Source organism: Electrona antarctica (genome assembly GCF_951216825.1).
Source record: "Electrona antarctica genome assembly, chromosome: 16".
NCBI classification, from domain to species: Eukaryota; Metazoa; Chordata; class Actinopteri; order Myctophiformes; family Myctophidae; genus Electrona; species Electrona antarctica.
In genome coordinates this window covers 38,536,276-38,563,255 of record NC_136797.1, presented here as the reverse complement: position 1 = coordinate 38,563,255, position 26,980 = coordinate 38,536,276, and the positions used below count along the sequence as shown (strand labels likewise).

The following is a 26,980-nucleotide window of genomic DNA, read 5'->3' as shown; positions in this document are numbered from 1 at the left end:
ATAAGACTTTTGCACTTCAAGGAAGGGGGAGAGGGGATTTTTTTCTCTCCCTCTGGTTACGTTTTCGCCAGCTGGAATCAGGGTAAGCTGAAGAAAGTCAAAGGATTGTTCCAAAAGGTTGAGAGAAAGGGCTGACCATGACGACATCACAGACCACTGATGTGCAGATACAGTATATACTATATATCCTGGCCTTCGATAACACGTCTTTCCTTGTCTGCTGCAGGTGTGTGTTATTGGGGACTGTGTCGGGGGCATCCTGGCCTTCGATGCTCTGTGCAGCAGCTCTGTGACCGTGTCAGAGAGCCAGAACAGCAGCCGGAGGGGAAGTACCATCAGTGTGCAGGTATAGCAACTCAGACTGGCACCTACACACACACACACACACACGCTAGGGCTGTCTGTCACAATTATTACATAATCGGCCACAACCTGACCTGCCCTGGTGGAGACCTGTGCCCCGAGGGGCACTTTATCTAGTTGATTATGAGGCCTTAAAGGCAATCTGAAAAGAATATATATATTCATATGATGTTCAATGCCAAAAACACAATTAAATCCTTAATCGCAATTATTTGAAAGACATTTGTCAACTTCAAATTTGTAATCGTGACAGCCCTAACACACACACGCCCGCACGCGTGCACCCTTACATTGTAACAATTATTTCATGTCCACATAAAGGAGAGCATACAATGCCACAAATATTAAAGGTACAGTTAAGGTTACATTCACACAACTCATGGCATAATGTCTTCATGATTCAATAAGCATGTCACTCAGTAGGCTACTGTATACACTATGGGTATGAGAAACAGCACCTCCGCCATATTTGACGGCTGCCAATCATAGCAGAAACGGCACAATACTTTTTGGGCATCCGATCCCAAGTTGTTGAATCCCTCGAACAACCAGTCTGTGGGTACAGTATCTCCGAGGCTACCAAATAATCAGCGTTGTTTGTGTTCGTTTATGTGCTAAAAGAGTGACTTTGAAAGCTGTTTCGTTGTACAGCGAAGTCGATGACATGCTATTTTTGGTCAGTTGATTTTCCATTATATTGGAGAATCAACAGCACATTCTACCACAGCATTGTAGAACACTCAGCATGTATAACACACAGCTCTTCACTTAGCATGGAAAATAACTTGCTGCTTGTTGTGCCTGCTAGGCAGGAACTGTTCCGTCTGCATTGTTGTGACAATCTGTGAATGAATGTCACAGTGGCGTACCTTTCGACCCTCTGTGGTGTGGTGTGGTGTGTCCTTTGTGTTGTTACTTTAACCAGAAAGCAGTGTCATTTTAGATTTGAGCTAAAAATAATTATTTTCTACTTTGGCTATTCAAAAATAGCAGATACATTGTGCTCACTAAAAGAGTGACTTTGAGGGTTGCATATGTTTGGCCTCTATTGTTGTTTTTTGCTAGGAACCAAAACCAAATAATTGTACCCTTGTGCACACTATGTAACAATAAAAACCTCGAACCTTGAATCTCGGGATGCAACTATTTATTATTTCCTTGGTGATTTTTCTATTGATTACTTTTTTCGATGAATTAAATAATCAAGGAGCAGGGTTTTTATATTAAAATATATTTTTTACATTATATTAAAAAAATGGATTCAATCAATTACTCTCTCTCCTTTCCTCGCCTCTCTCCATGCAGGAGGCGGAGCTGCTCTCCCCGGGCATCGTTATAAACAGCGTGTCGTCAGGCTCCACCCCCTCCTCCCCCTCGCTGGAGGGCAGCCGCCACCTGAGCCGCTCCAACATCGACATCCCTCTGGGCAGCGGTGGCTGTGGCGCCGACGACGCCAGGAAGCAGCTTCCACGCAAGCGCAGTGACTCTTCCACCTACGAGCTGGACACCATCAAACAGCACCAGGCCTTCCTGTCCAGGTCCGTCTGATGGCACGCATGCACACACACATTTCGCACACACACACAGGCCTGTCACGATTACACATTTAAGTTGACGATTAATTGTCAAACTAATTATTGTGATTGAATTGTGTTTTTGGCACTGGAAATTGGAGCATTATGAATAGAAATGTTTTAGGCTTCGTAATAACAAAGTGCACAGAGAAGATATGACATGTAACTGGATTTTTTATAAATATCTGATCTACAAGCTTACAACACGCGTTGTAAGCTTGTAGTTATTTCTGCTTTATTATGTAATTGAAAAAATTTTCAACATGTACACGATTATTACGATTATGACAAAATAATTGTGATTATCTCAAATAATTGTGATTAGACAATTATGTAATAATTGTGTTGTGACCACACACATACACACACACACACACACACACACACATACACACACACACACACACACACACACACACACACACACACACACACACACACACACACACACACACACACACACACACAGTATACACAATCAGAAATAGCAGTGTGGCTGTGCGCATGCTGAGAACCTTCTGTAGTCTATCTAAATCTACAATCCCACCATGTGCTCTTTACATTGCAGGGAAATAGTGCACTGCCAGCGCTACACTTAGACAGAGCTGGTCTAAGGCGCAATCACTTTCTGGCTTTTCTCTCACTCTGCCCAATTATGCGCCAACAATGCGCCAGACGACATCTAATTTTAAGACTAAAGTGCCCACGCACAATTGATAATTCTAAAACGTGGGTGATGGGCATTAAAATGACAACTGTGTCGGTTGGAAGCTATCAATGACAATGATGACGTTATTGCGCCCTATTGCGCCTGCGCCGGGTGTAAGAAACTGAAGGTCTGAATGACAAGCCAAACCAATAATGGTCTGTAACCGATTTTGCCTCTATTGTTCAGGCCAAAAAAGACTGAAATTCATATAAAGAGAATCTGAACTCTGCTGAAGAAGCACTAAACATGATACTGAAAACTATCAAAGAAACGAGCTATACAGTAAATATAAGAATTAAAATAAATGAAAGTATATGACATCCTCCAAGCCAGCTCAGCTGGTGCCACGGGAGTGTGTAAACCTACCAGTGGAGCGACCTGACCTGCAGAAGCAGCACGGTTTACATTCCCACAGGAAATTCATCCATGGAGAATGATGATGTTTTCATAGTGACTTAGGTGGTCCCTCCCACACTGGCTCTGTTTTTAGATGCACACAAGACAATACAACCTCAAAAGGACATGGAAATGCAGGCGAGGCCAGTTCAACAACAAACAAGATGACCCTGAACCCACAGTTTAGTCTAAACATGGACCTGTTCAGGTGCATTATATGCAGATGAAAGCAAGACATTTCCTTTGTTTTAGAGAATTTGACATGCATTGATCAAAGTACTTGTTGACCAAGTCCGTTTTGAAATGAAACTGTATATGCAGTAGATCAGGGGTGGGCAACTGGCGGCCCGGGGGCCACATGCGGCCCCCACCTTCACTTAATGCGGCCCGCATGTTAATATCAGAATACTGATATAGTATTGATTTCAACTGTTACAATTCCAAACCCGCTTTAATTACTTCATGACTAGTATTACATGACTAGTACTCAATGACTACTATTAAAATGCTATTGTCTTTTTGTGTCAGTAATGCATTTTATATTCAATAAAAAGGTTACTTTTCAGGTTTCCAATTCAAAAATAGCAAAATAAAAATCAGGTTTTCAATTCAAATATAGCAAAAATAGCTGATCTACAAGCTCAAAACACGTCGCATTGCAACGCGTTTTGAGCTTGTAGATCGGCTACTGTATGCACTGTGGCCCTCTGGAGTGATTGTGGAAATATATTGGCCCTCGCCAGCGTCAAAGTTGCCCACCCATGCAGTAGATCATGTTATTGGTGTTGCGTGTTGTGACTGTCTTGATATGGAAAGGGTTCCCTGTAAGTGGCAGGTGATTGAAAGCACTGGCTTTGTGTGTGACATTACATTGTGTGCCCTGACCTAACCGTAGCACGTCTGTAAATTGCTGTGAGGAACTGTCTGGGTCAGTGATGGGAGGTCAGCTCCCACCAGCTGGTTCCTCAGATTGGACGGCCTCTTGTCGACAACAGGAGGGTCGTGATGTGGTTATAACCACCATTTTATACATTCAAAAGTAGTGAAAATGTCAGATCTGCAGGAAACCCGTTTTGACGCCACTATTTCAGCCAATTCAAATCCAACCGGAAACGAATGCTATTGGCTGGTTGTGAGCTTGTAGATCTGATATTTTCACTACTTTAATTTAGTCCCCAATACTTTGGGGTATTGTTTTGTCACTGTACATTAGCATGCATGTAAAATGTGTCATGCATGCCAATTACCCATCCTAACTATTAGACTGCTACTGTAGTTATGGGTGAATGCAGAGGAGAAGTGGCCACTGTTAACACTATGCCTGGAGAGCTCAGATTAAGTGTCTTTGAGAGCGGTTAAGAGCGGTTAAACATTTGCCGAGTGCTGGGTCAGATTCTTATCTATAATATGTGCCAGCCAGTGTGTTTTCCAATTCATTCAAATGCCTTGCCAAGGCATGAATGAACGCTGGCTTATACATCAAATCTAGAGTCAGACACTGTGGGTCTGGTACAGTTAAAACATTGTTTCAAAGTGGCTGTGTGCCTGGCTGCACAGACTGTTCATGTTTATGCTGTCTTTGTTGAACATGTTTGTCTAATAAGTCTAATAAGTTTGTCTAATAAGTCCTATAAGCAGCCGTTCAATCCGGGAAAGCAGGAAAGAAAATGTGACAACTGGGATATACCATGTGAAAAGTAACATTAAGTACATTCAAAATATTTATTTTTTATTTATTTTTTATTAAAAAAAATCAAAAACAATCAAAACAATGATTTTTTTTTTTTTTTAATACGTGGTGCCAAAGTTTGTGTTTTCACCATTGAGAATGCATTTGGCGTTTAAATTAAATAACTCAGAAACTATAAAACATTTCAAAGTAAAAAGTTCCAGCATGTGTCTCCACAGTCAGCTGAATTATAAAAAATCACACCCGTGTGAACTGAGTGGTGTAAGGTCTTAGCCTGTCTGACATAATGAAATCATGTCTGACGTAATGAAATCACACCCGGGTGAACAGGGTGAACATAGCAACCATGCTCATTTTTTGAGCACAGACTAACAAAGCCAGTTGTAGGAGTGGTTTACACCACTCAAAAATGTGAATGGATTTTCTAGGTGAAAGTGATTTTTGGGCAGTTTTGCGTGGGCTCTCAATGTGTTAACACACACACACACACACACACACACACACGCACACACACACACACACACACACACACACACACACACACACACACACACACACAGGCCAGGGAGAGCTTGTACAGTATAGTATACAGTACGACGTACATCACAAGTACAGTACAGCACCACTCACTTCAGACGGGTCTGTTTTTGAAAAGTTGGAACAACGGGACATTCTGCATAATGTCACTTTTACTTGTCATATACTGTCGTACATTTTGATGCCAATGCTTTTGTGCTTTTACTCAAGTAGATTTTGAATTCCGGACTTTTACTTGTAACAGAGGATTTCTATAGCACAGTATTTATACTTTTACTTAAGTAAAAATTGTGAGGACTTTTTCCACCACTATGAAATATGGTGGGAGACAGACGGTGAGAGACAGACTTCTCTGGGATTGTTTTGTCACACAGAATTTCTGTCTTTGGTGCCTGGCAGCGTGTTCCGACCCGGGTTCAGAGAGAAAAGGGCAAACCCCAACAGAAGTTACTGCATACCATGCAGTAACTCCTGTGACCAGGAAAATGGTCCTGTCTACAGTATTTCTCAAATTCTACTATTATACTTTTGTCCTTGCATGTATAGACATAGACACACACACACACACACACACACACACACACACACACACACACACACACACACACACACACACACACACACACACACACACACACACACACACACACATTATTTGCATTCACATTTAACAAGAAATTCTCGAACACAAACAATAGTAGATGCGCAAACTTGGAAAACTCTACAACAAGTGCTTCAGGATACAGATCACGGGTACAGGAAGCAACGCCTTCTCCATATATGGCGACTGTCTATTATTGCAGACACTGAACAGAATTTTGCAAATGCCTGGGCATGCCTGCAATCTGCAGGCCCCTCACGACTGATTTATGGACATTACAGAGGCTTCCAGATATGAACACAAGTAGTTTACATTTTTAGCCAAGCTGTATGCTTTGGGGTGCACACCCCACACGCACTATTTGGATAATTATAAAGAGGGTCTCAAATGTGCGGAGATCCAGAGAATCCATAGAATCCAAGAGAGACAGTCAGTCAAGAATCCAGTCAGTCAGAGTGAGATCTATAGCCAGGTTCCAGATGAGAGCAGGGACAGCTATGATGGGACTGCTCTAGGATGGCTCTGGAGTGGACTGAATTTGGTAACTAAGCTTTGTCCTTAATAAAATGATACAGAAATAAGGACATGCCTGGCCTCTCCAATCATTTATGCAACAGGGTAAAAAGTGCTTCCTGGACACTCAATATACGACAAATAATGTCAATACACTACAGCATCCTTAAGACGAACTTAAGCACCTTGGTAAGGAATGCCTCTTTCAGACTGTGCTTAAATGCACATGCCGCTTCCAAAATGGTCTCACGCACGCACGCACGGGCACACACAGACATACACACAGTAACGTGCTTTGTGTCCCCCCCCCCCCCCCCCTGCAGCCTCCATTCCAGCGTGCTGCACACGGACCAGGCCTCCAGGCGCTCCAGTAACAGCACCATGCTGGAGGCGGCTGGCTCTCTGGGGAGGCTGGACTTTGAGGTGTGCCACTTCTTCCTGTTCGGCTCTCCTCTGGGCCTGGTGCTGGCGCTGAGGAAGACTGTGGTGCCGTCTCTGGATGGTGAGTGAGGAGGAGAAGGGTTTTCTGGCTCACTACTATGGGGTAGGCTATATGCACAGGATAAACGAAAACAAGGGCTCGCAACTCACTTAGTAATGCTCCAGGTAACTCACACAGCAGGCAGGACGACCCGTGTCGGTCTTTCTCAAGTATAAGTGAGATAATAGGAAATGATTATTTTTATACAGAGTGTGGACAAAAGAGCCATCAGCTTCATCTTGTGTTATGGGGTGGCTCCAAAAATGACATGTGATTGATAAACATTTCTTCACATGATCAAAGTTAGTGCGTAAATATAAATGATTATTTTTTATTATCAACATGATTTTAGTAATTGTATTAAAGTAGAAAAATAGAAAAGTTTAAAAAACAATAGATAAGGCTGAGTATATCAGTATCATGTCAACACCCATTGGATCTGAGGCCAAAAAATAGTCCTCCTAATTATTGGGACATTAATGTAGAGACTTTGAGACCCACTGGTGTAGCGGTGTGTTTCCAACATGCACAATAGCAGTACCCTGACTCTGTTTGACTAGAATGGAACAGCCTTCATTAGTATCATCGGTTCTACTTCCTTTACACCTGTGAAGAAAGTAGAGAAGGGGCCCATAAGTAGGAAGAGTCATTCTGAGTCAAATCTTTGCTTCTTGGGGGTCCCCTGGAACAAAATATTTTGAGATGGGGGTCGGCGGCCAAACAGTATAATTTCTGGGCGTCCTTGATATGAAATAGTTTGAGCACCACTGATATAGAAACATAAGTTCTTCAGAAAACTGTCATGATTTAGATGACAGTTTGTAGAATCGTCCTCAGGTCTAAAAGTGTGTGTTGTTGTAATGTCTCCCCTCAGTGCCTGCCCTGCGACCAGCATGTCAGCAGGTGTACAACCTGTTCCACCCGGCCGACCCCTCGGCCTCTCGCCTGGAGCCCCTGCTGGAGAAAAGGTTCCACGTGCTGCCTCCCTTCAGTGTGCCCCGCTACCAGCGCTTCCCCCTGGGCGACGGGAACTCTGCTCTGCTAGGTACGTACTGGCTTCCTATTGGTTCACCAACCTATGTGTTCGCCTCCCCACCCCCCCATCCCCCTCTGCTCCCGACTACACACAGCGGAAAACACCGATGGCACCACATTTGGAGTGACGCCCCTCTGCACTCGTCATTTTTTGTGAAAATACAAGGTTCACTCCCGCTCGTATGCCAGTTCTCATGTATCTCTCGACCAGGCGGTTTTTTCTCCTTTGAAACAAAACGCCTGTGGTCTCCGAGGCTAGGTACGTACCGCCTCCCACCTCGCTATCACCAGCAATAATCAAACTTGGATAACAGGGGAGAGAACAGTGGATTGTGTAGTTTTAGCTTACCACCTGACAGCATCCCAAGCAGAGGAAAAGAGCTTTACTGAGCTGAGGTTCAGTCTCCTCACTTGGTGATTAAATGCGGCAGTCGTAATTTTCCTTTCCTCACCAAATTGTGGTGGTCAAATGCAGAAGTGCAAACGAGCGCTCAATGTTAAACCCCAGCTGCACGGGCTTTCCTCGTCATAAATCCTCGGGTCCGCCTGCAGTCCCAGCTTTAACCAGTAGGGCAGAGTGCTTCAACGTTGGAGAGCCTCCCTGGCACCCAGGTGGGACATTAAACTGTGTGTGTGTGTGTGTGTGTGTGTGTGTGTGTGTGTGTGTGTGTGTGTGTGTGTGTGTGTGTGTGTGTGTGTGTGTGTGTGTGTGTGTGTGTGTGTGTGTGTGTGTGTGTGTGTGTGTGTGTGTGACTGTGTGTGTGTGTGTGTGTGTGTGTGACTGTGTGTGTGTGACTGTGTGTGTGTGACTGTGTGTGTGTGTGTGTGTGTCAAAAGCGGTCACTTCACTATCATCAACTTCATGTTGAAATGTGTCGTCTCAGATTGTATCAATACATACGCTAGTGAAACAAGCAGCCGTGTCCACCTGTTATGTGCGCTCATTGACTGCAGTACACCTCTGCTCTCAGCCCATTCATTCAGCACATTCCTCAAATATTTATATTAAAAAAAGGCGAAGTTGTATCTGATCAATGTCGTGCAGATCATGGTATTACGGCAACGAGAAAGTACAGCAAAACTAAATATTTAGCCTTTCATGAGCAGAGGCAATTCTTCTAGCTGCAGCCCGAGCACTCTGACCCCTGCCTACTTTGTTAAAAAGTTCCTCTTTATGAGTGGCCTTTTTGGTTCAACTTCTGGAGTTCAGGGGCTGGCTCTGGAACAGTGGTATTCAGTCTGCCAGTGTCTTGGAGACCCCCTTGAACTTAGGACCAGCTCAAGGGCCTTGTGGTTACAGCAGGGGTGATGATGGAAAGGGACACTATTATTTCCACACTCACTCCAGAGGGGCCACTATATTTCCACACTCTCACCAGAGGGCCACTATTGTTTCCACACTCACTCCAGAGGGCCACTATTGTTTCCACACTCTCACCAGAGGGCCACTATTGTTTCCACACTCTCACCAGAGGGCCACTATTGTTTCCACACTCTCACCAGAGGGCCACTATTGTTTCCACACTCACTCCAGAGGGCCACTATTGTTTCCACACTCTCACCAGAGGGGCCACTATATTTCCACACTCTCACCAGAGGGCCACTATTGTTTCCACACTCTCACCAGAGGGCCACTATTGTTTCCACACTCTCACCAGAGGGCCACTATTGTTTCCACACTCACTCCAGAGGGCCACTATTGTTTCCACACTCTCACCAGAGGGGCCACTATATTTCCACACTCTCACCAGAGGGCCACTATTGTTTCCACACTCACTCCAGAGGGCCACTATATTTCCACACTCACTCCAGAGGGCCACTATTATTTCCACACTCTCACCAGAGGGCCACTATATTTCCACACTCACTCCAGAGGGCCACTATATTTCCACACTCACTCCAGAGGGCCACTATATTTCCACACTCACTCCAGAGGGCCACTATATTTCCACACTCACTCCAGAGGGCCACTATATTTCCACACTCACTCCAGAGGGCCACTATATTTCCACACTCTCGCCAGAGGGCCACTATTATTTCCACACTCACTCCAGAGGGCCACTATATTTCCACACTCCAGCGGGCCTCATTGCAGAAACCTCTGGAATTGTGACACCTGAAATCAATAATATATAGTATAGTGATATTAACCTGCGGGCCATGTCATGGTCGAGTCATACCAAAGACCTGATGCCTCCCTGCATACTAGCGTCATGTCCATGGGGTGTACGTGTACATCATGTGCAGGGGGTGTACTTGTACATCAAGATCTGTTATTTCTTTTGCTATTTCCTTTCACCTGTAAAGAGAATAAAAATAAAACATTTTACCTCCAAAATCGATTATTTAATTAGATCTTTTTTTTGTTTAATGATCAATGAAATTCATTCATTCGATTAACTGTTGCACACCTACTTGTGTCTGTCTGTCTGTCTGTCTGTCTGTCTGTCTGTCTGTCTGTCTGTCTGTCTGTCTGTGTCCGTCCGTCCCTCCCACCCTCCCGTAGTGGAGACCATGCAGAGTAACCCCTACCTGTTGGACAGTGGGGGTGGTGTAGCCCCCGCCCCACCCCACCGCTGCCAGGAGGGCGGTGTCAGTGAGACCTCCATCCCCGTCCCCGTTCTCAACTGGCAGGCGTTGCAGCCCCCCGCCGAAAGTGTGTACCCTGCACCTGTTTGCTTACGTATGTCTGCTTCCCATGTGTGTGTGTGTGTCAGTCAGTCAGTCAGTCTGTCAGTCTGTCAAACACCTTAGTGTTCATTTAAAACACTGGTTTTCAACCCTTTTCATATCGAGGTTTATTATTTATTCGGCATTTGGGCCACGGACGGAACACCATTTGATGAGATTTTGCCCCTCAGAACGCTTTTCAAGCACCTGGAATTTTTTTTATTGTGAGCTTGTAGATCTGCTATTTTCAAAAGATTGTATGCATTTGAAAACTTGAAATGGGACATTCTGCATAATGTGTACCTTTACTTTTGGTAGTTTATGTACATTCTGATACCAATACTTTCTATATTGCAAAATTGATACTGTTACTTAAGTAAAGAATTTGAGTACCTCACCACTGATCATGTGACATCTTGACAGTAACGTGGGCCACCCTGTCCCCTGCATGCATGTTGTTGATGATTCTACTGTACCTCCACAGCGGACGTGCTTCACTCCCACTGCGGTGTGTTCGTGGAGGGCCACTCCCCGTCGTCCCCACTGCCAGGGGTCCCTCCTCTCCTCAGGGGCCTCCGCAGGGCCAGCGAGGTCAGCATCGCCAGCCAGGTGTCGGGCATGGCCGACTCCTACACGTACACTGGCTCCAGCATCACCAACAGTAAGTGGCTCTTTTACTCGTTATGTGAGGCGTTGTTCATATTATCGTGTTCACGTGTTGTAAGTGATATTTCAATCATTGTCTTATAGTGTTTGTTCAGCAACTCAACTGTCTCTCCAGCGCTTTAGTGAGCATAAAATACATTTTTATGTCGGGTCACAAATCGTATCCAGTCAGAGAGAGAGAGAGAGAGAGTCAGACACACACAGAGAGAGAGAGAGAGAGAGAGTCAGACACACACAGAGAGAGAGAGAGCTCAGAATACAGGATAAACATCAGGATAAACACGAAGTGATGAAACCTAAACAAGAATGAGTCAGTCATAACCGCCAGGTGCAGCATCTACTCGCTCTGTCCGTTCCTCCTGCAGTTGCGTTCTCATACAAACCTCTTGCACAACAGTAGCCAATAACGCTTCACGTGTGGCGTTCAGAGCATAGATATTATAAGAAATAGATGCCTCATTTTCCGCTGCAGTTCATTGGAGCGACGTGTATCCCAATGAAGGCGAAAGTGCAGTGCTGAAGGCTTTTTTTTTTTTTTAACAAATCTTTATAACAGTCATGACAATATACATTACAAAACAAGACAAACAAACAAACACAAACAACAAAGTTATTAACAATACAACATCAGAGCCAGGGGGGATTAGATTACAGAAAACAGAAAACAGAAAACATTAAAGAGTGAACACAAAGCAACAGTTCTCCGCAGCTTTCTTATTTAGAAGTGCTGAAGGCATTTGCTGAAGGCGACTGCGTCGCTGCCCGAGTGACGTCACTCATGTGACTCCTCCATGTCTCTCGCTGTCACTCAAGTGACTACTGGCCAATCACAGCGCGTCTTTTCCGGGACTTATGTTACGCACGCGGAAGCTTGTAAGCTTCCGCTTTGCTTCCGCTAATGCTTTGCAAGGAATGTCGGGAAAATTGCGCCTTCAATGGTGACACGCGCCTCAGATCCGGAAAGGGCGTCTACGTATATATGTCTGTGGTTCAGAGTATGGATTTGTATGCCGTTCAGACTATGGGTTTTATGGGCAAGTCTCCCATTGGCTTAGAGGCAGCCAATCATGAACAAGTGTCCACTACGGTCATTAGTAAATGTTGTCGAGGCGCTTTTCAAGCCCCTGGCAAAAAATAATAATAATTTGAACTGGTACACTATATAATTGAAGCTGATAAATGGATTCTCTCTCCTGATTGGATAAGTACAAATCGGGCTTTTTATGAAACGAAGAATACTTTCAGCAACTGTTCGTGTTCACACTATTAATTGATATTTGGTGTTCCTAACTGTTAACATTTTCATTTCCCCACGCACTCACGCATGAAGGTAGCCCGTCGTCTAAAGGGGTCGGCCTGTTGTCTCAGCTGGCAATAAACTACAATAAACTGGGCCTCGGGTGCCCGTCCCCTCGGTCGCTTAAGAGAGGTGCTGTGGTCCCGAGGCCGAACGGTGTGGTGGCCATTGACCACGCAGATATCTCCTCTGTCATCATCACTGACACCAACGCCGCTCGCCCTTCGCCACCACCAGGGGCACTGCAGTGCATAGAGCAAGGTACCCTGGACCCGGTAGCAGCAGAGAGGATGTACAGTAAAGGAAAGACGCTACTGTAGAAACCGCGTACACTTTCCTTACCTTCCTGTTATCTCCGCCAGGCCGAAAGATAGGGGGAGATGATGTTTTCCACTCTGTCTCTCTGTATGCCTGTCAACATCAGCGGCAAATTTATTGGGCATGGAAGGTCAAGGAACACAATCCCTGGATATTTTTCAAATACTTCAACGTGTGCGCATCAGTGTTGATTTTGACGACGAAAATTGTCCGTCGACTACATTTTTTCACTGACGAAAACTAAATGAAAACTAAATAAACACTAAGCTATGATGATGACTAACACGATGACTTAATGTACTGACATTTTCATCAACAAATAAAAACTAGACAAAATTGTTAAGAAGGGACAAGTGGAGAGGAGAAGAGATCCAGTAGAACTAAGACAAATCCTTATGTTTGGTTGCGCTCGGATGTAGAGATCTGAAAATAACCGATCTACAAGCTTACAACGCGCTGCGACATGCTGTGAGCTTGTAGATCGTCTATTTTCAGCATGCAACCAAGTGTAAACTCAGCCATTACTATCAGGGCATTACAATCTTATGATATTTAGTCAACAAAAACTAGTCTAAAAGTAAAACATTTCAGATGACTAAAATATGAAATGTTATTCAAAAGACTATGACTAAAACAACATAAAAATGTGCAAAATCAACACTGGCACGCATGCATGCGTGTGTGAGTGCTTGTGAATCTATAGCCTTCTTTCTAGGCTATGGGATCAGGTTAGAGGCCCAGTCAAGTCTCACCCAACTATGGAGTTCCACCCAGCCTGGCGGAGATAAGCGCCTCACTCTGAGTGTGCCTTTCTAGTTTCCTTCTATCTGTGATGAGTACTGACTCGACACACAGCTCCCACGTTACTATCAACAACATCCCTTTGTCTGGCCTCTACTCTGCCTCAGTAGTCCACACTTCAACTTGAACAAAGTTCTTATACTGTATGTTTGTGTTTCCCAGTGTGGACGCTAATAAACCTCTTTAGAACGACCTTCTCTGTCTCTATCAGAATGAATAGTTTTCCTAGTGCTGCTTTAAATACATTAGACACACTGTTTCCCAAACAGTGGGTCGGAACCCATTTTTATGGGTCCCTCTTTTGGGGCTCCACTTGAAAAGTTTGGGAACCATTGCATTATAAAACACATTGTAACATTTGTAGTGGAGAAACCTCTACAACTGTGTTCATTTTCAGCCTTTCTCAATCCTGAGCTACAGTACACAGTCAAATCCTGAATGTAAATTATACCCATTTTATAACTCAAAGTGTACAAATGTAAACACAAGTCCATTACATTTGTACACACAGAGTTAAAGTATTTTTGGCACCACCTCTAGTAGCTACGTGAGTACGTGGTCATTGCAGCCTTTGTTAGAAGTATAATTCACAGCGTATATGGAACACGACAGACACAACAAAAAAATGTATATGACAAATAACATATTACATTGCTGTTCGGAAGAAACCAAATATTAAACCAATGTATTAAAAAGTGGTTCGCCAAAAACCTCTGAACTCCACTTGAGCTGGATGTTTTCATTTCCTGAAAAATGAACATTTTGGAGTTAGGTGGTTTCTTCCAGACTGCAGAGATGTATAACCTATGACCGCATAAGTAATGTTGAGGATTTTCCTGTGTACTCGTCACAAGATGACCACCTCCATCCGAAAACGTCTGGACAAATGAAACCTATATAAATCAAATGTAGGATCTGCTAGATCAGGGGTTCTCAACCTGTGGGTCGCGACCCCTCGGGGGGTCGCCAAATTATTTTGGGGGTCCCCAAATTATTTTCAAAAAAAATAAAATCTTAACTGAATGGAAAATGGAAATTAAGAGTTTACATATAGTACACAACACATAGTACATGCATACACCTTCCCTAATGATTATATCTGGTTTCAGTATTTATTTATGGCGTATTGTCACTATTATTAAGGTTATTGTATAGCAGTCAATTTATATTGGGAGGGGGCGGGGCGGGCGTCCCGAGACATTGCCAACGCATGTCTGGGGGTCCCCGGCCAAAAACGTTGAGAACCCCTGTGCTAGGTGGACCGACCACTAACACACCTACCCCCCCGCTCCGCTCTGTGTTGCAGTTGCGTCGTGTTGGTGGGGCAGTAAGAGGATGGACTTCGCCCTGTACTGCCCAGACGCCCTCACAGCCTTCCCCACCGTGGCTCTGCCACACCTCTTCCACGCCTCCTACTGGGAGTCCACCGACGTCGTCTCCTTGATACTCAGACAGGTGAGCCCCGCCGGGGGAAATTCCAACCCCAGAATAGAATAAAAAGTCAGACCCAACGAAGAGCCCGGTCGGCTGTCTTTTGGCTGTTTTTCAGCTTCTCTTTCAACTTAACATTCCAACCCCACCCACCCATGACTGAATGATAGCCAACAATATACATTAACCCATATCGACCTAGACATGGAGGCAATTTTAAAAACCCCATCTAAATCCTAACCTGCGTTTTCTGAAAAACATGTCTTTTTTTATTATTACAAAAAAAAAAAAATGTTGCCATAGATATTTTTTTTGTTAAGTTTAAAGGTCTAAAATGGTATTTGTTTACAGGTGATGAGACATGAGAGCTCCAGCATTCTGGAGCTGGACGGCAGAGAGGTTTCGAAGTTCACTCCATCCAAGCCCCGTGAGAAATGGATCCGCAAGAGGACGCACGTCAAGATTAGGGTGAGGCCTGATGAATAAAGATATTTCCATCGGTAGATAGGAATAATCATCTGAATTGAATATGGACAGACACTGATTCTTTCCTTTCTTCGGAACGCCAATAATAACAAACATTGATCATTCCAATTGTGTGATCTCTCACTCCCAATAATTTTCTTACGACTTTTCTTTTTAGTTTTTGTATTTGCTTTTCATCTGTTTAATATTTACAGATAATAACTTTCACTGTTGGATGGCTCTATAAATAACTTCTGAATTTGTTTTTGGAAGGGATGATTTGATTGGCTGCCCAAAGTACATATTGAGGATAAAAAGTGAGGGCAGAAAAGTGAAGACGCAAATTGCGATTGGCCGGAATATGATGATGTATGATGATGATGTATTGTATGATGACAAGAACTTCACATGGGTGTTTTCCATGCTTGTGTGTATCAGAATGTGACGGCGAACCACAGAGTGAATGACGTCGTCTTCACGGAGGACGGGGTTCAAATGGTGACGGGACGCTTCATGTACGGACCGCTGGACATGGTCACCCTGACCGGGGAGAAGGTAATGACACATTTGACAATGATACAGTGTACTGAAAGACATAGGTTAATCCATTGAGACCTGGAACGCATCCATGTCACGTTAGCGTTTAACCACATTAACCATTAAAGGAACTAGAATTTCGCCGCCCTTTGGGCGGCTCATCCTAGAGTTACGTTGCAGCGCAATATGGGAAGAAGGAAATTGCGGGAGTTGACAGACTCCACTTCATGTTTCAGCTGTATTGTGCCCTGCACATGTAGTAACGGATAGGTTATTAATTATTATTATGTGTTGTTGCGCACGCACACACACACACACACACACACACACACACACACACACACTCACTCACTCGCGCACTTGTCAATTCAAGTCCCCCTGGCCCCGCGATGCGATACAAAAATCCTCCACAGTGTACTGTGAAGTTGTGAACCCGTGGCACTGATTTTGTACGGCAGCTGCTTTAGCTGCATTCACCAAGCATAGTTGTGTGCATGGCGTTTGCCGTGCGATAGGCGAGAGATGTCTTTTTCGGGTTGTTGCCGGCGTGTTGTTGTTGCTGGCGGTGGCCGTCATGGGTCCTTATTAGTTTTAATGTGTTTAACGTTATTTGGATGACCCTAAGGATCATAAAATACCTTGAATGATTACTATTGCAATTTATGTTGGGTCACGCCCCTTTTTAGCTTGGATTGACTGGGGACACTTGGACACATGGCTGGGGCTGGGACTTGTAAAGTAGTAAGTAGCCTTGCCGAGCCATGAGGCCCATAGGGCAGGAGCCTATCTCCTGTTTCTGTAGCGTGAGGCAGCTTGATGTACAAGTACACCCCCTGGACATGACGCTAGTATGTCGCAGGGACTTACCCCCAATCCAACCCTTGATGCTGAGTGTCAAGCAGGGAGGCACTGGGTCCCATTTTTACAGTCTTTGGTATGACCCGGCCGGGGATTGAACCCCGACCTCCCAGTCTCAGGGCGGACACTCTAACCACTAGGCCACTGAGTTGGGACTTGTACTGGGGACATTCTGTTTCCCAGATGGCCTCCCTTCTACCCATTCAGCTACTATATGGCCGCCATAAAAAAAATCATTAAAAAAGGGAGACTAATCAACCGACTGGTTAATTGATTATGCGGGGACAGCCCTTTTAAAGCAATGTTTTTCAGTGTGTTTTCATCTCACTGAAAGGTTTGTTTTGTGTTGTTGTCGTTTGTGCCAGATTGACATCCATATCATGACTCAGCCACCATCTGGAGAGTGGGTGTACTTTGACACGGAGCTCACCAACAGCAGTGGACGAGTCTCCTACATCATCCCTGGGAACAAGAAACTGGGTATCGGCGTGTATCCCGTGAAAATGGTGGTCAGGTATAGGCTTCGTTGCAGTTTTTCATAATGACCACTTAAAGGACCACTTCACCACTTTTCAACTCGGTCTGTGTCTCATAGGAGGGCTGTGGGCAGTTCAGAAACCCGTCCACCAGTGACATCATCGATGGTGAATCCAAGCTAATAGAAACTGCAGGCTTTCTTTTCCTGAAAAGTTGCAATGCAAAAGTTCAAGCCATCGTTCTCACGATAATAAAAATCTAAATATATTGTAAAATAAATCTTGTTTAAAACAAAATCTGCCTAATGATGATGTCACTGGTGGACGGGTGTCCGAACTGCCCAAAGCCCTCCTATGAGACACAGACTGAGTAGGAAAAAATGGTGGTGTTTTATCATGAACATTAGTGAGGACCAATTATATGAAGAGATGTTGAAAAGTGGTGAAGTGGTCCTTTAACCCATTCATCCGTATTGTGCGGAAAAACCTTTGCTGGAAAATAGCAGATCAGCAAGCTTACGCGTTACACGTTGTAACTTGTAAGCTTGTCGATCTGCTGTTTTCAGCAACAGCTTTCCCCACATTAACAGAAAACAGAAAAGACTTGTTTTCACCTAGTATACAGTATAGTATACAGTTAATAAGGGAACATTTGCTAAATGTGTGGCAACTCAGAGAGAGAAACAGCACTGCTCTGTATTAAGAATATACAGCAAATGCCTGGGCCGTGGCTCAGTGGTCCAGGCACCTTGGCTGGTAATCCAGTCTGGCAGTATGCTGCGGGTTCGACTCCCGACGGCCTTTACTGCATGTCACCCCCCCATCTCTCTCCCCATTTCCTGTCAGCCTACTGTTTGTCCCTCCATAAAAAATATAAAATAAAGGCGAAAGCCACAAAAATCCATGCATGTTTTTCCTAGGAGTGAAGGAAGGGGAAAAAAAACATTAAAAAAAAGAATATACAGCAAATAATGAAACATTGCATTTCACTGTGTACTTTTTAATTAAGCTTTGCAGTTAAGTACAACATATAAAATCAAACCAAAACAACTTAAAAATTGAAATACAAGCTGAACATTTTTGCTTTTGGAAAGTCTCTCTCTCCCTCTATCAACGCACGCACACACGCATGTGCATGCAAATAATAAGTAAATACTCAAGTAAAGTTTAGATATTCCAAAAATGTTATTGCCAAACATTATTGCCAGCAATGACCTTGGGATCACAGTTTGTTGTAGGCATGAAGCCACAGGCCAAGTGGCCAACTAGTCTTGAAAAGTCATCATCAACATGCCACATCAAATGAAAACCTGTAAAACCATCTTGTTATAACAATACATATTTTCACATTCATGGCGTAGAAAACAACGCAAATTCATGCAAAAAAGAAAAGCCCCCCCTAAAAAACCCCAACAACAACTATAAAACGATTAAACTAAACAAGGTGCTTTTGGTCCTCCACAAACCTCCACACACTTTATGCAAACGGGACACGTCTTCTTCATGGTGGTCAGCCAGTGGTCCACGCACCGTGTGTGGTAGGCATGGCAACATGGCAGCACCCTGAGCTTCTCTCCCTCCTCGTAGTCCTCCAGGCAGATGGCGCACGTGTCGTACGCCGTGTCCCCTTCCTTGTGCGTGTGGACGGGGAGCCTCTTCAGCATGAGTCTATTGAGCACACAGTTGCACATCAGGAGTAAAGCCATGAGGGGGAAGAATATCACGCAGACAGGCATGATGGTGAGCATAACGATGATGAGATAGGTGAAGAAGAGCGAGTAGATGGAGAGGACGACTTGGGCCCCCTTGTCATAAGTATAGGCCTCCTTCAGGGAGATGGCGGTCTCCTCGGTCACAAACAGGGTTGGAATATTGATCTGCTTCCTGACATCTTTGGAGTCCAATCGGATGAAGTCTTTGGAGTCCACGTTGTGAATTATGGCCGCTTGGTATCCTGCTTCTTCGGCGCTGAGGACCTTTTTGTAAAAGTTGCAGTCGGATCCGTTGATGAGGATGATGAAGGGCAGGGGGGTAATGGCAAAACTGGCAGTGGCTCTCATTCTCTGAGGTGGTGGTAGTGGTGGTGGTGAGTTAATGGACTCACAGGGATTCTCTGGCCACGCAACGACCAAGAGGCCCCTCAGTCCATTGTAGCTGGATGTGTTTGCCGAGATGCAGAGGAAGGTCTTCAAAGTCCATCCTTTTGTTGTCGAGTGAGTAAGGCAGTAAGCAGAGATGTCTGCCTGAACAGGCAGCAGGTTGAGGACAGTTAAAATGATTTGGATCCCTATGGTCGACAACAGTGGCATCTTTAAGAACCTAAATTCCATCAAGGAGCCTTGTTAGTGTGTTATAAAGTCAATAGCCAACACACTTGTGAGTAAAGTGAGCACAGGGAGAGCTGAGGGCTCTCACACATTTTACCCCCTTCTTTGGGACACACCTCCGAATGAATGTGAAACCCAGCGAATCATAGTGGAGCGGCTCAGCTCAAATTAACATGACTGGCCCTATTGCATATCAATGGGTTGGGTGCTCTGACAGGCTGCGTTGGTTTCTGGTGCCCATGGTGTTTATCCCATGGTGCTTATCTTTTCAGTCTAGCAGCTCATAAAATGCAGCCTTTGGTGGACATGCTAATAGGGGCTTTGTCTCCGACACCACTGTGGCCCAGAGAAGTGCTACAGGTGTAACCAATCACACAAAGTTTAGTGTCCCGCCTGCTGCCTCAGGAAGGAGCATATCCAGTATGAACTATGGAGTGAACTTTCATTTAAATACTTTCTCAACCACATGAACCCTGGCTAGCGTCTCTGTTCTGGGCATGTTATAAATTGGCAAAATAGCAGACCAAGAATACAAGCACATAATGTGTCACAACACAAAACTTGTAGATTGTAGATCTGCTATTTTCACTAAGGGATATGGTGGAGAGGGGGAAAAAGAGGGGGCCAAGTATAGACACCTCGGGGGCGCCCCCCGCGCCCTGTCCCCACACACACACACACACACACTTCAATCGCTATTATTTATTTGTTTATCTCCGCCCCCTAACTTTTTATTTATTGATACCCCACAAAGCTCAGATTATGACTCAAAACACTGAGTTTGAGTGTTCCTTTGAAGCATGTGAGCTTCATGGAACTCAAATGATGTCATGGTTGTAAAGCTGTGAAGCTTCTAGCTTCCAGCATGTGAGCTACTGTATGAGCTCATGAATTTCTATTTTTCTCTTAACCACTTAGAACAAAATAGCAGATCTACAAGCGCACTAGCTCAGCTTGATCAACTATACATTACACAGTCTCCAAAGAAAATGCTTTCTTGTCACTTTCTTACCGCTTTCTTCACAAATTTCATAAAAGGTGTCTACTATCACTATCAATTTGTTCCAATTTGTTTCCCTTGAGAAACTTTGTGACAGCTGCTGAAAGGTGGGGTACCATTAACGACATATATATTGCAATCATTAGTTTAATAGTTTTGCATGAAAAACACTCATTTTCGGCTAAAAACGGCCATAACCGTCGTCACAAATGTGATTAGGACATAGCCCACTATGGCCGAAAAGTAATGCTACTTTTGCAATGTAGTTAAATAAAATCACACCCGTGTGAACTGAGTGGTGTAAGGTCTTATATAGCCTGATCAGCTCTGATCTGACGTAATGTCTGACGTAATGAAATCACACCCGGGTGAACTGGGTGACCGTAGCAACCATGCTCATTTTTTGGTACGAACAGACAGACAGACAGACACGTAAACTAACAAAGCCAGTCGTAGGAGTGGTTTACACCACTCAAAAAATTGTGAAAAAAGCTCGGGGGGAAGATGAATCATAAAAAAAAAAGATTCGGTCATTTGTCTGGAAAATAATTTTGTGTTTGAAATATCATGAAAAATCGTATCATGAACCTCATATCGTATCGTATCGTGAGTTGAGTGTATCGTTACATGCCTATTTGATATCCATTTTAGCTGCCTAAAATGAATATCACATATCCCACGTTTCAGCTACACCCAGCTGATGGCCTCTTAGAATAGATGGTTATGGTGAAAAACACTCCTTTTCGGATAAAAACGGCCATAACCGTCGTCACAAATGTGATTAGGACAGCACATTTGGGCTATGGCCGAATTTAGCCCAAGGAGTGTTTTTCGTGCAAAACTAATGCTGGCAATGGATTCAGAATCACGAAAAACCTCTAGTTTGACACACCACATCCTACTTAAAAGCATAATGAAATTTTGAGAATTTGTTAATGGTACCCCAACTTTCAACAGCAGTCACACATTTCTCAAGGGAAACAAATTGGATCTAATTGATAGGTGAAAGTAGACACCTTTTGTGAAGAAAGCAAATTCTCCCTTTTTAAGTACATACAGTGCTAATGCCCATGAATGATGAGAGTAGGCTACTGCACTATACTGTATATAAAGCAGCACTTTTATATTTTTCCAATCAAAGGAAGACCTCTCTTTATTCATAATGTACTTTTTACAATCTTTTCCATCAAATACTGTACATTATATTGGTGTTTTCCACAAAGTTACACTTCTCTTTCCTGTCACAGGGGTGACCATACGTTTGGTGACAGCTATCTGACTGTGTTGCCACGGGGAACGGAGTTTGTGGTCTTCAGTATCGACGGGTCATTTGCTGCCAGCGTGTCCATTATGGGCAGTGACCCCAAGGTCCGAGCAGGAGCTGTAGATGTTGTCCGGTAAGACATATATCTTTTTATACCCTCTACTGCTCTACTGTGGGTTAGGAAGTTGCTTTGCTAGATAATTCTACACACATGGGGGGGAAATGTCAGATACGGCTAATTGTATATTTGCATTACATTGGTTTCTGAGAGAAAGAGAAACTGCAAAAGCAGAAAGCCCACAACACTCCAAATCATATGCTAAATCAGGGGTTCTCAACCCGTGGGTCGCGACCCCTCGGGGGGGTCGCCAAATTATTTTAGGGGGTCCCCAAATTATTTAAAAAAAAAAAAAGATTCTTTTTTTTTCACGATTTAAAAAAAATAGCAGACCTACAAGCTCGTAGCGCGCCACTCGGTGGCGCGCTATGAGCTTGTAGATCTGCTATTTTTAAATAGCTAAATTATAACAATGCTTAAAACACCAAAAGGGGTTCCCGCCCAAAATGGTTTAAGGTTATTGTAGCAGTCCATTTATATTGGGGGTCGGGAGGGGGCGGGGCGGGGCGGGGGTCCCGAGACGTTGCCAAAGCATTTTCGGGGGTCCCCGGCCAAAAACGTTGAGAACCCCTGTGCTAAATCAAAAGTTGCTGTCAAAATCAACACTGATGTGTTATTTGTCTTCTCTGGCAGACACTGGCAGGACCTGGGTTATCTCATAGTGTACGTGACGGGTCGACCGGACATGCAGAAGCAGCGTGTGGTGGCATGGCTGTCTCAGCACAACTTTCCACACGGGATTGTGTCTTTCTGTGACCGTTTGGTCCACGATCCCCTCAGACACAAGGCGTCCTTCCTCAAGTCCCTCATCTGTGAGGTATGTATGGAAGACCCTGACATTTCCAAAAAAAAAAAAACACACATTTTAAACCCATTAAGACCTGAGCCTCTCAATCTGTAGTTCTCTCACACTTTCAAGATTTTTCAAAAATGTTCAAAAATAAAATGGTAAATGGTGCATTTATATACTGTAGCACCTTTATCCAAAGCGCTTTACATAGATTGTGCATTACGTTCACCCATTCACACACACATTCATACACCGATGTCGGAGGAAACCAGGCAAGGCACCAACCTGCACATCGGGAGAAATCAGGGGTTCAGAGTCTTCTTGCTCAAGGACACTTCGACACTAACTCTGGGGGGAGCCCGGGATCGAACCGGGAACCTTCCGGTGCCAAGCGGCCACTCTACCCCTGAGCTACTGGCGCTGATATATACCAGATATACAATATACAGTTGGGTGCCACCGATATTGTCCCTTATCATTTGACCCATTTAGGCCTGACCTCAAAATTTAAAAAAAATCCTTCTAAATCCAGTTTTCTGAAATAAATATTTTCACGATTTTTCAAAAATAGCAGACCTACAAGCTCGTAGCGCGCCACTCAGTGGCGCGCTATGAGCTTGTAGATCTGCTATTTTTCAATAGCTAAATTATAACCGCCCAAAATGGGTTAACTGTCCTTTTGCGCAGATCACGCAAACCTCAGAAACCAAAAGAAAAGGACAATATCGATGGCCTCCAACTGTAGCAGATATACAACAATTGCCAACGCTAAAATCTAAAATGACACGGTTGCCTTCCCGGTTCTTCAGTATTTTTTTTAAATAGGGCTCCAGCGGTTTATTCATGTGTTCATGTAGTATTGCAAGATTGCAAGTGCATTATAATGCATTATAATTCATTACAAATGTGATTATAATGCATTATAGACCCAACCTTTAAAGTAAAGTGTTACCTGGTAGTTATAATGTGTTTTGCTGAGTTTATAATGCATTATGATGAGTCATAATGTATTATAAACTAATTATAGCTATGTTATAGCTGGACAAAATGTATGACCAGCACTTATATTATTATAAGTTATAATTCTTCATCAACCTTGTCGCAAGTTTTTATGCATAATAAACATTTATAACATTACAACATTTATAACGCAGTGTTATAATGCCAACCACCGCCACCAGGGGCGCCAAAAGTCCCAGACTTCTTTTTTACCATGTTAAAAAACACGAAAAACACGTCCTTGGCGCTCCAGGACATCATGAAAAAGAAGTTAAATAAGTCCTTGGCGACCATTGAGTTAACATGAAGTCAAAAAGTACAGTACTGGGGTGATATTCTGAGCAATATATGATTTATGAAACCAAATGTGTTCCGTTTTGATTTAGGCCCATATGAAGATATTTGCTGCATATGGCTCCACCAAGGACATCTCTGTGTACACGTCTATTGGCCTGCCAGCATCACACATCTACATCGTTGGAAGAGCCACCAAAAAGATGCTGCATCAGTGCCAGGTATGCTATTAGTGCAGTGGTCCTCAAATGGGGTACCACTACTACACCTTGTGGTCATTTGTGGTTCTACAGGTACTTTTTGTCTGATAACGCTTATTTGGTTATGAATAAAATATAAATCTGGAAACTAACATACACATTTGAAAAATATTTTATACTGTATGCCATAAACTCATTTTATCTAGCCTGTGTGAGTTGCGAAATATTAAAATCAAACAAAATAAATAAAGAATATATTCAGTATGTGGAAAAATATATTCAGTATGTGGAAAATTAAAAGCTAAGACAGAAACACCAAAAATGAATCCGTACCAGGAAGAATGCTTTGTGCTGTGAAGAGGATTCAGTAAAAAAAAAAAAAAAAGCCTGTTTAGTTTGTTTGTCCGAGATCCATTAGATTGTTCCAGCTAATGCTTTCCTGAACTGAATAGTGTATTTTTTGTGCATTTATTGTAACATATGCAAACGCATGACCGTTTTTTAAAGCCCTTGTGCGGCCCTTTTTTTTAACCCATTTAGACCTGAGGACGCATGTGTGTCATATTATTAGCTTTAAACCCATTTTGGGCGGGAACCCCTTTTGGTGTTTTAACTAAGCATTATGTTATACTTTAGCTATTGAAACATAGCAGATCTACAAGCTCATAGCGCGCCACCGAGTGGCGCGCTATGAACTTGTAGTTCTGCTATTTTTGAAAAATCGTAAAAATGCGGCACAAATCTTTGAATATATATTCTTTCAAAGCGAACGTTTTTTTTATTTCGACGTCAGGCCTGAATGGGTTAAATATCATGGCAGCCCCCTACGGTCGCGGCCCACCAGGAACATGCCCGGTACGTCCTATGGCCAGTCCAGCCCTGCCTTGTGCCAATGACCCCAACCATCCAGCACCTTTAAATGGCTTTTAGTGGCTTTGCTTTAATCAAGTGTATTGACCATGAAATGTTCTGAATGACCCATAATCAATTCCAGTGGTGGAAAGTAACTAAATACATTTACTTAAGTACTGTACTTATTAGGTCTTTGTGCTTTACTTGAGTATTTCCAATTTCCAGTACTTTTACTTCTACTCCACTACATCTCCGAGGCAAATATTGTACTTTTGCTCCACTACAGTACATTTATTTGAAAACTTTAGTTACTAGTTACTTTGTAGATTTGTATTATTATAACAAAACATACATTAACCACTACAGCCCATTATACATTTCGGCCATTTGAAAATAGCCGATCTACAAGCTCACAATGCGTCGCATCACGACACATGCGAGCACTTTTTCCACCACTGATCCATCAATTGATTTCCATCTTTGGTCCCAATCAGTTCATCCCTGACGGCTACGCCAACCACCTGTCCCAACTGGAGCTGTGCCAGAGGTCCCGGCCCGCCAAGTCCAGCGGCCGATCCTCCATGATCCTCCGCAAGGGCAGCTTCGGCCTGGGCGCCGCCGGGGGAGACTACCTCCGCAAGCGCAACCACGTCTTCCGCACCATTTCCTCTCAGCCCGGCGGCGGAGGAGGGGTGACGACGGGCGGGGCCGCCACCAACACGCCCTCCGGCTCTCCCTCCTGCCAACCCGGAGGAGGAGGACGGACGGAGCGCACGCTGAGCCAGTGCGACATCGAGCGGGAGCGAGGGATCGCGGCCACCGCCACCCAGAGGAGCATGAGCATAGCGACGGGTTGCTGGGGCCGCAGCGGGAGCCAAAAGGAGGGCAGCGGAGGGTTACTCAGTCCCAAATAAAACTCACATATACTGTAGACTTAACGGGCTTTTCACATCGAAAACTGGCGCGTCGAGTAATTCATTTTAAATGAAGTTTGAGTGTTCTGGTGGTGGTGTGTGTGCGTGTGTGTGTGTGTGTGTGGGGGGGGGGGTGCTCGTCTCTAGCCTGGCATGGCCAGACTAATATCTCTGCGTAGATATTAGTCTGGAACTTCGGTGTGGGAGATTTATTTCCAAGGGGCGGTTACAAACAGTTTACAATGTCACAGCAAAAAAAGGCTCACTTTGACTGGTGGCAGTGGTGGGCTCTGATTGGTCACCCACAACTCTGGGGTGAGCGAAATGTAATTCAAACTGAGGAGTGCCAGACCCAATTTGGCCAGGGCTTTTTTCCCCTGTGGCAGATTCGTCTGGTTTCCAGGATAGCTCGTCTCACGCACACCTTGTCGAGAGGTGAAATGTGGAGAACAGTGGAATCCTCACGGATCCAAAGCGAGAAGGCGGGTGGTGCAGTGCCGCTTTCCATGTGAAAAGCCCTGGTGGTACCCATAGCCAGAAATTAAACCACAATGATCTCTGGATTACTACTTGAAGAGAGGCGGAGGAAAAGGGATGGGTTAAGAAAGGAAAAATAGTAAAAGAAAAAATGGATACATGAATGGCTCCCGTAGACAGACGATGGGGAGACTTCTGGGGACAGCTAAACTCAATGCAGTGGCTAGAACTGGGTGGAAAATAACTGCAGTGCTGAACCAATGCAAAGTTTAGGGCGTCTTCCATAACTTTGGGACCGTGATATTTGTTTTCAAAGCAATGAGCCTT

At 44.1% G+C, this 26,980-nt stretch overlaps 1 protein-coding gene across 1 annotated transcript in view; it reads left to right on the top strand.

Moving 5' to 3' along the window:
• pitpnm2 (phosphatidylinositol transfer protein, membrane-associated 2) overlaps positions 1–26,176 on the top strand; it is a gene marked incomplete at its 3' end in the record, with an annotated part of 93,646 nt that extends 67,470 nt beyond the window's left edge. Inside the window, exons 14-27 of the mRNA XM_079525149.1 lie at positions 227–346; positions 1,669–1,901; positions 6,707–6,885; positions 7,739–7,909; positions 10,406–10,555; positions 11,054–11,230; positions 14,958–15,106; positions 15,434–15,550; positions 15,986–16,102; positions 17,308–17,456; positions 21,993–22,142; positions 22,761–22,944; positions 24,303–24,431; positions 25,757–26,176. Of these exons, the coding sequence (XP_079381275.1) occupies positions 227–346; positions 1,669–1,901; positions 6,707–6,885; positions 7,739–7,909; positions 10,406–10,555; positions 11,054–11,230; positions 14,958–15,106; positions 15,434–15,550; positions 15,986–16,102; positions 17,308–17,456; positions 21,993–22,142; positions 22,761–22,944; positions 24,303–24,431; positions 25,757–26,176 (2,445 nt within the window). The remainder of the gene's footprint in view (positions 1–226; positions 347–1,668; positions 1,902–6,706; positions 6,886–7,738; positions 7,910–10,405; positions 10,556–11,053; positions 11,231–14,957; positions 15,107–15,433; positions 15,551–15,985; positions 16,103–17,307; positions 17,457–21,992; positions 22,143–22,760; positions 22,945–24,302; positions 24,432–25,756) is intronic.
• Between the last annotated feature and the right edge of the window lie 804 nt (positions 26,177–26,980).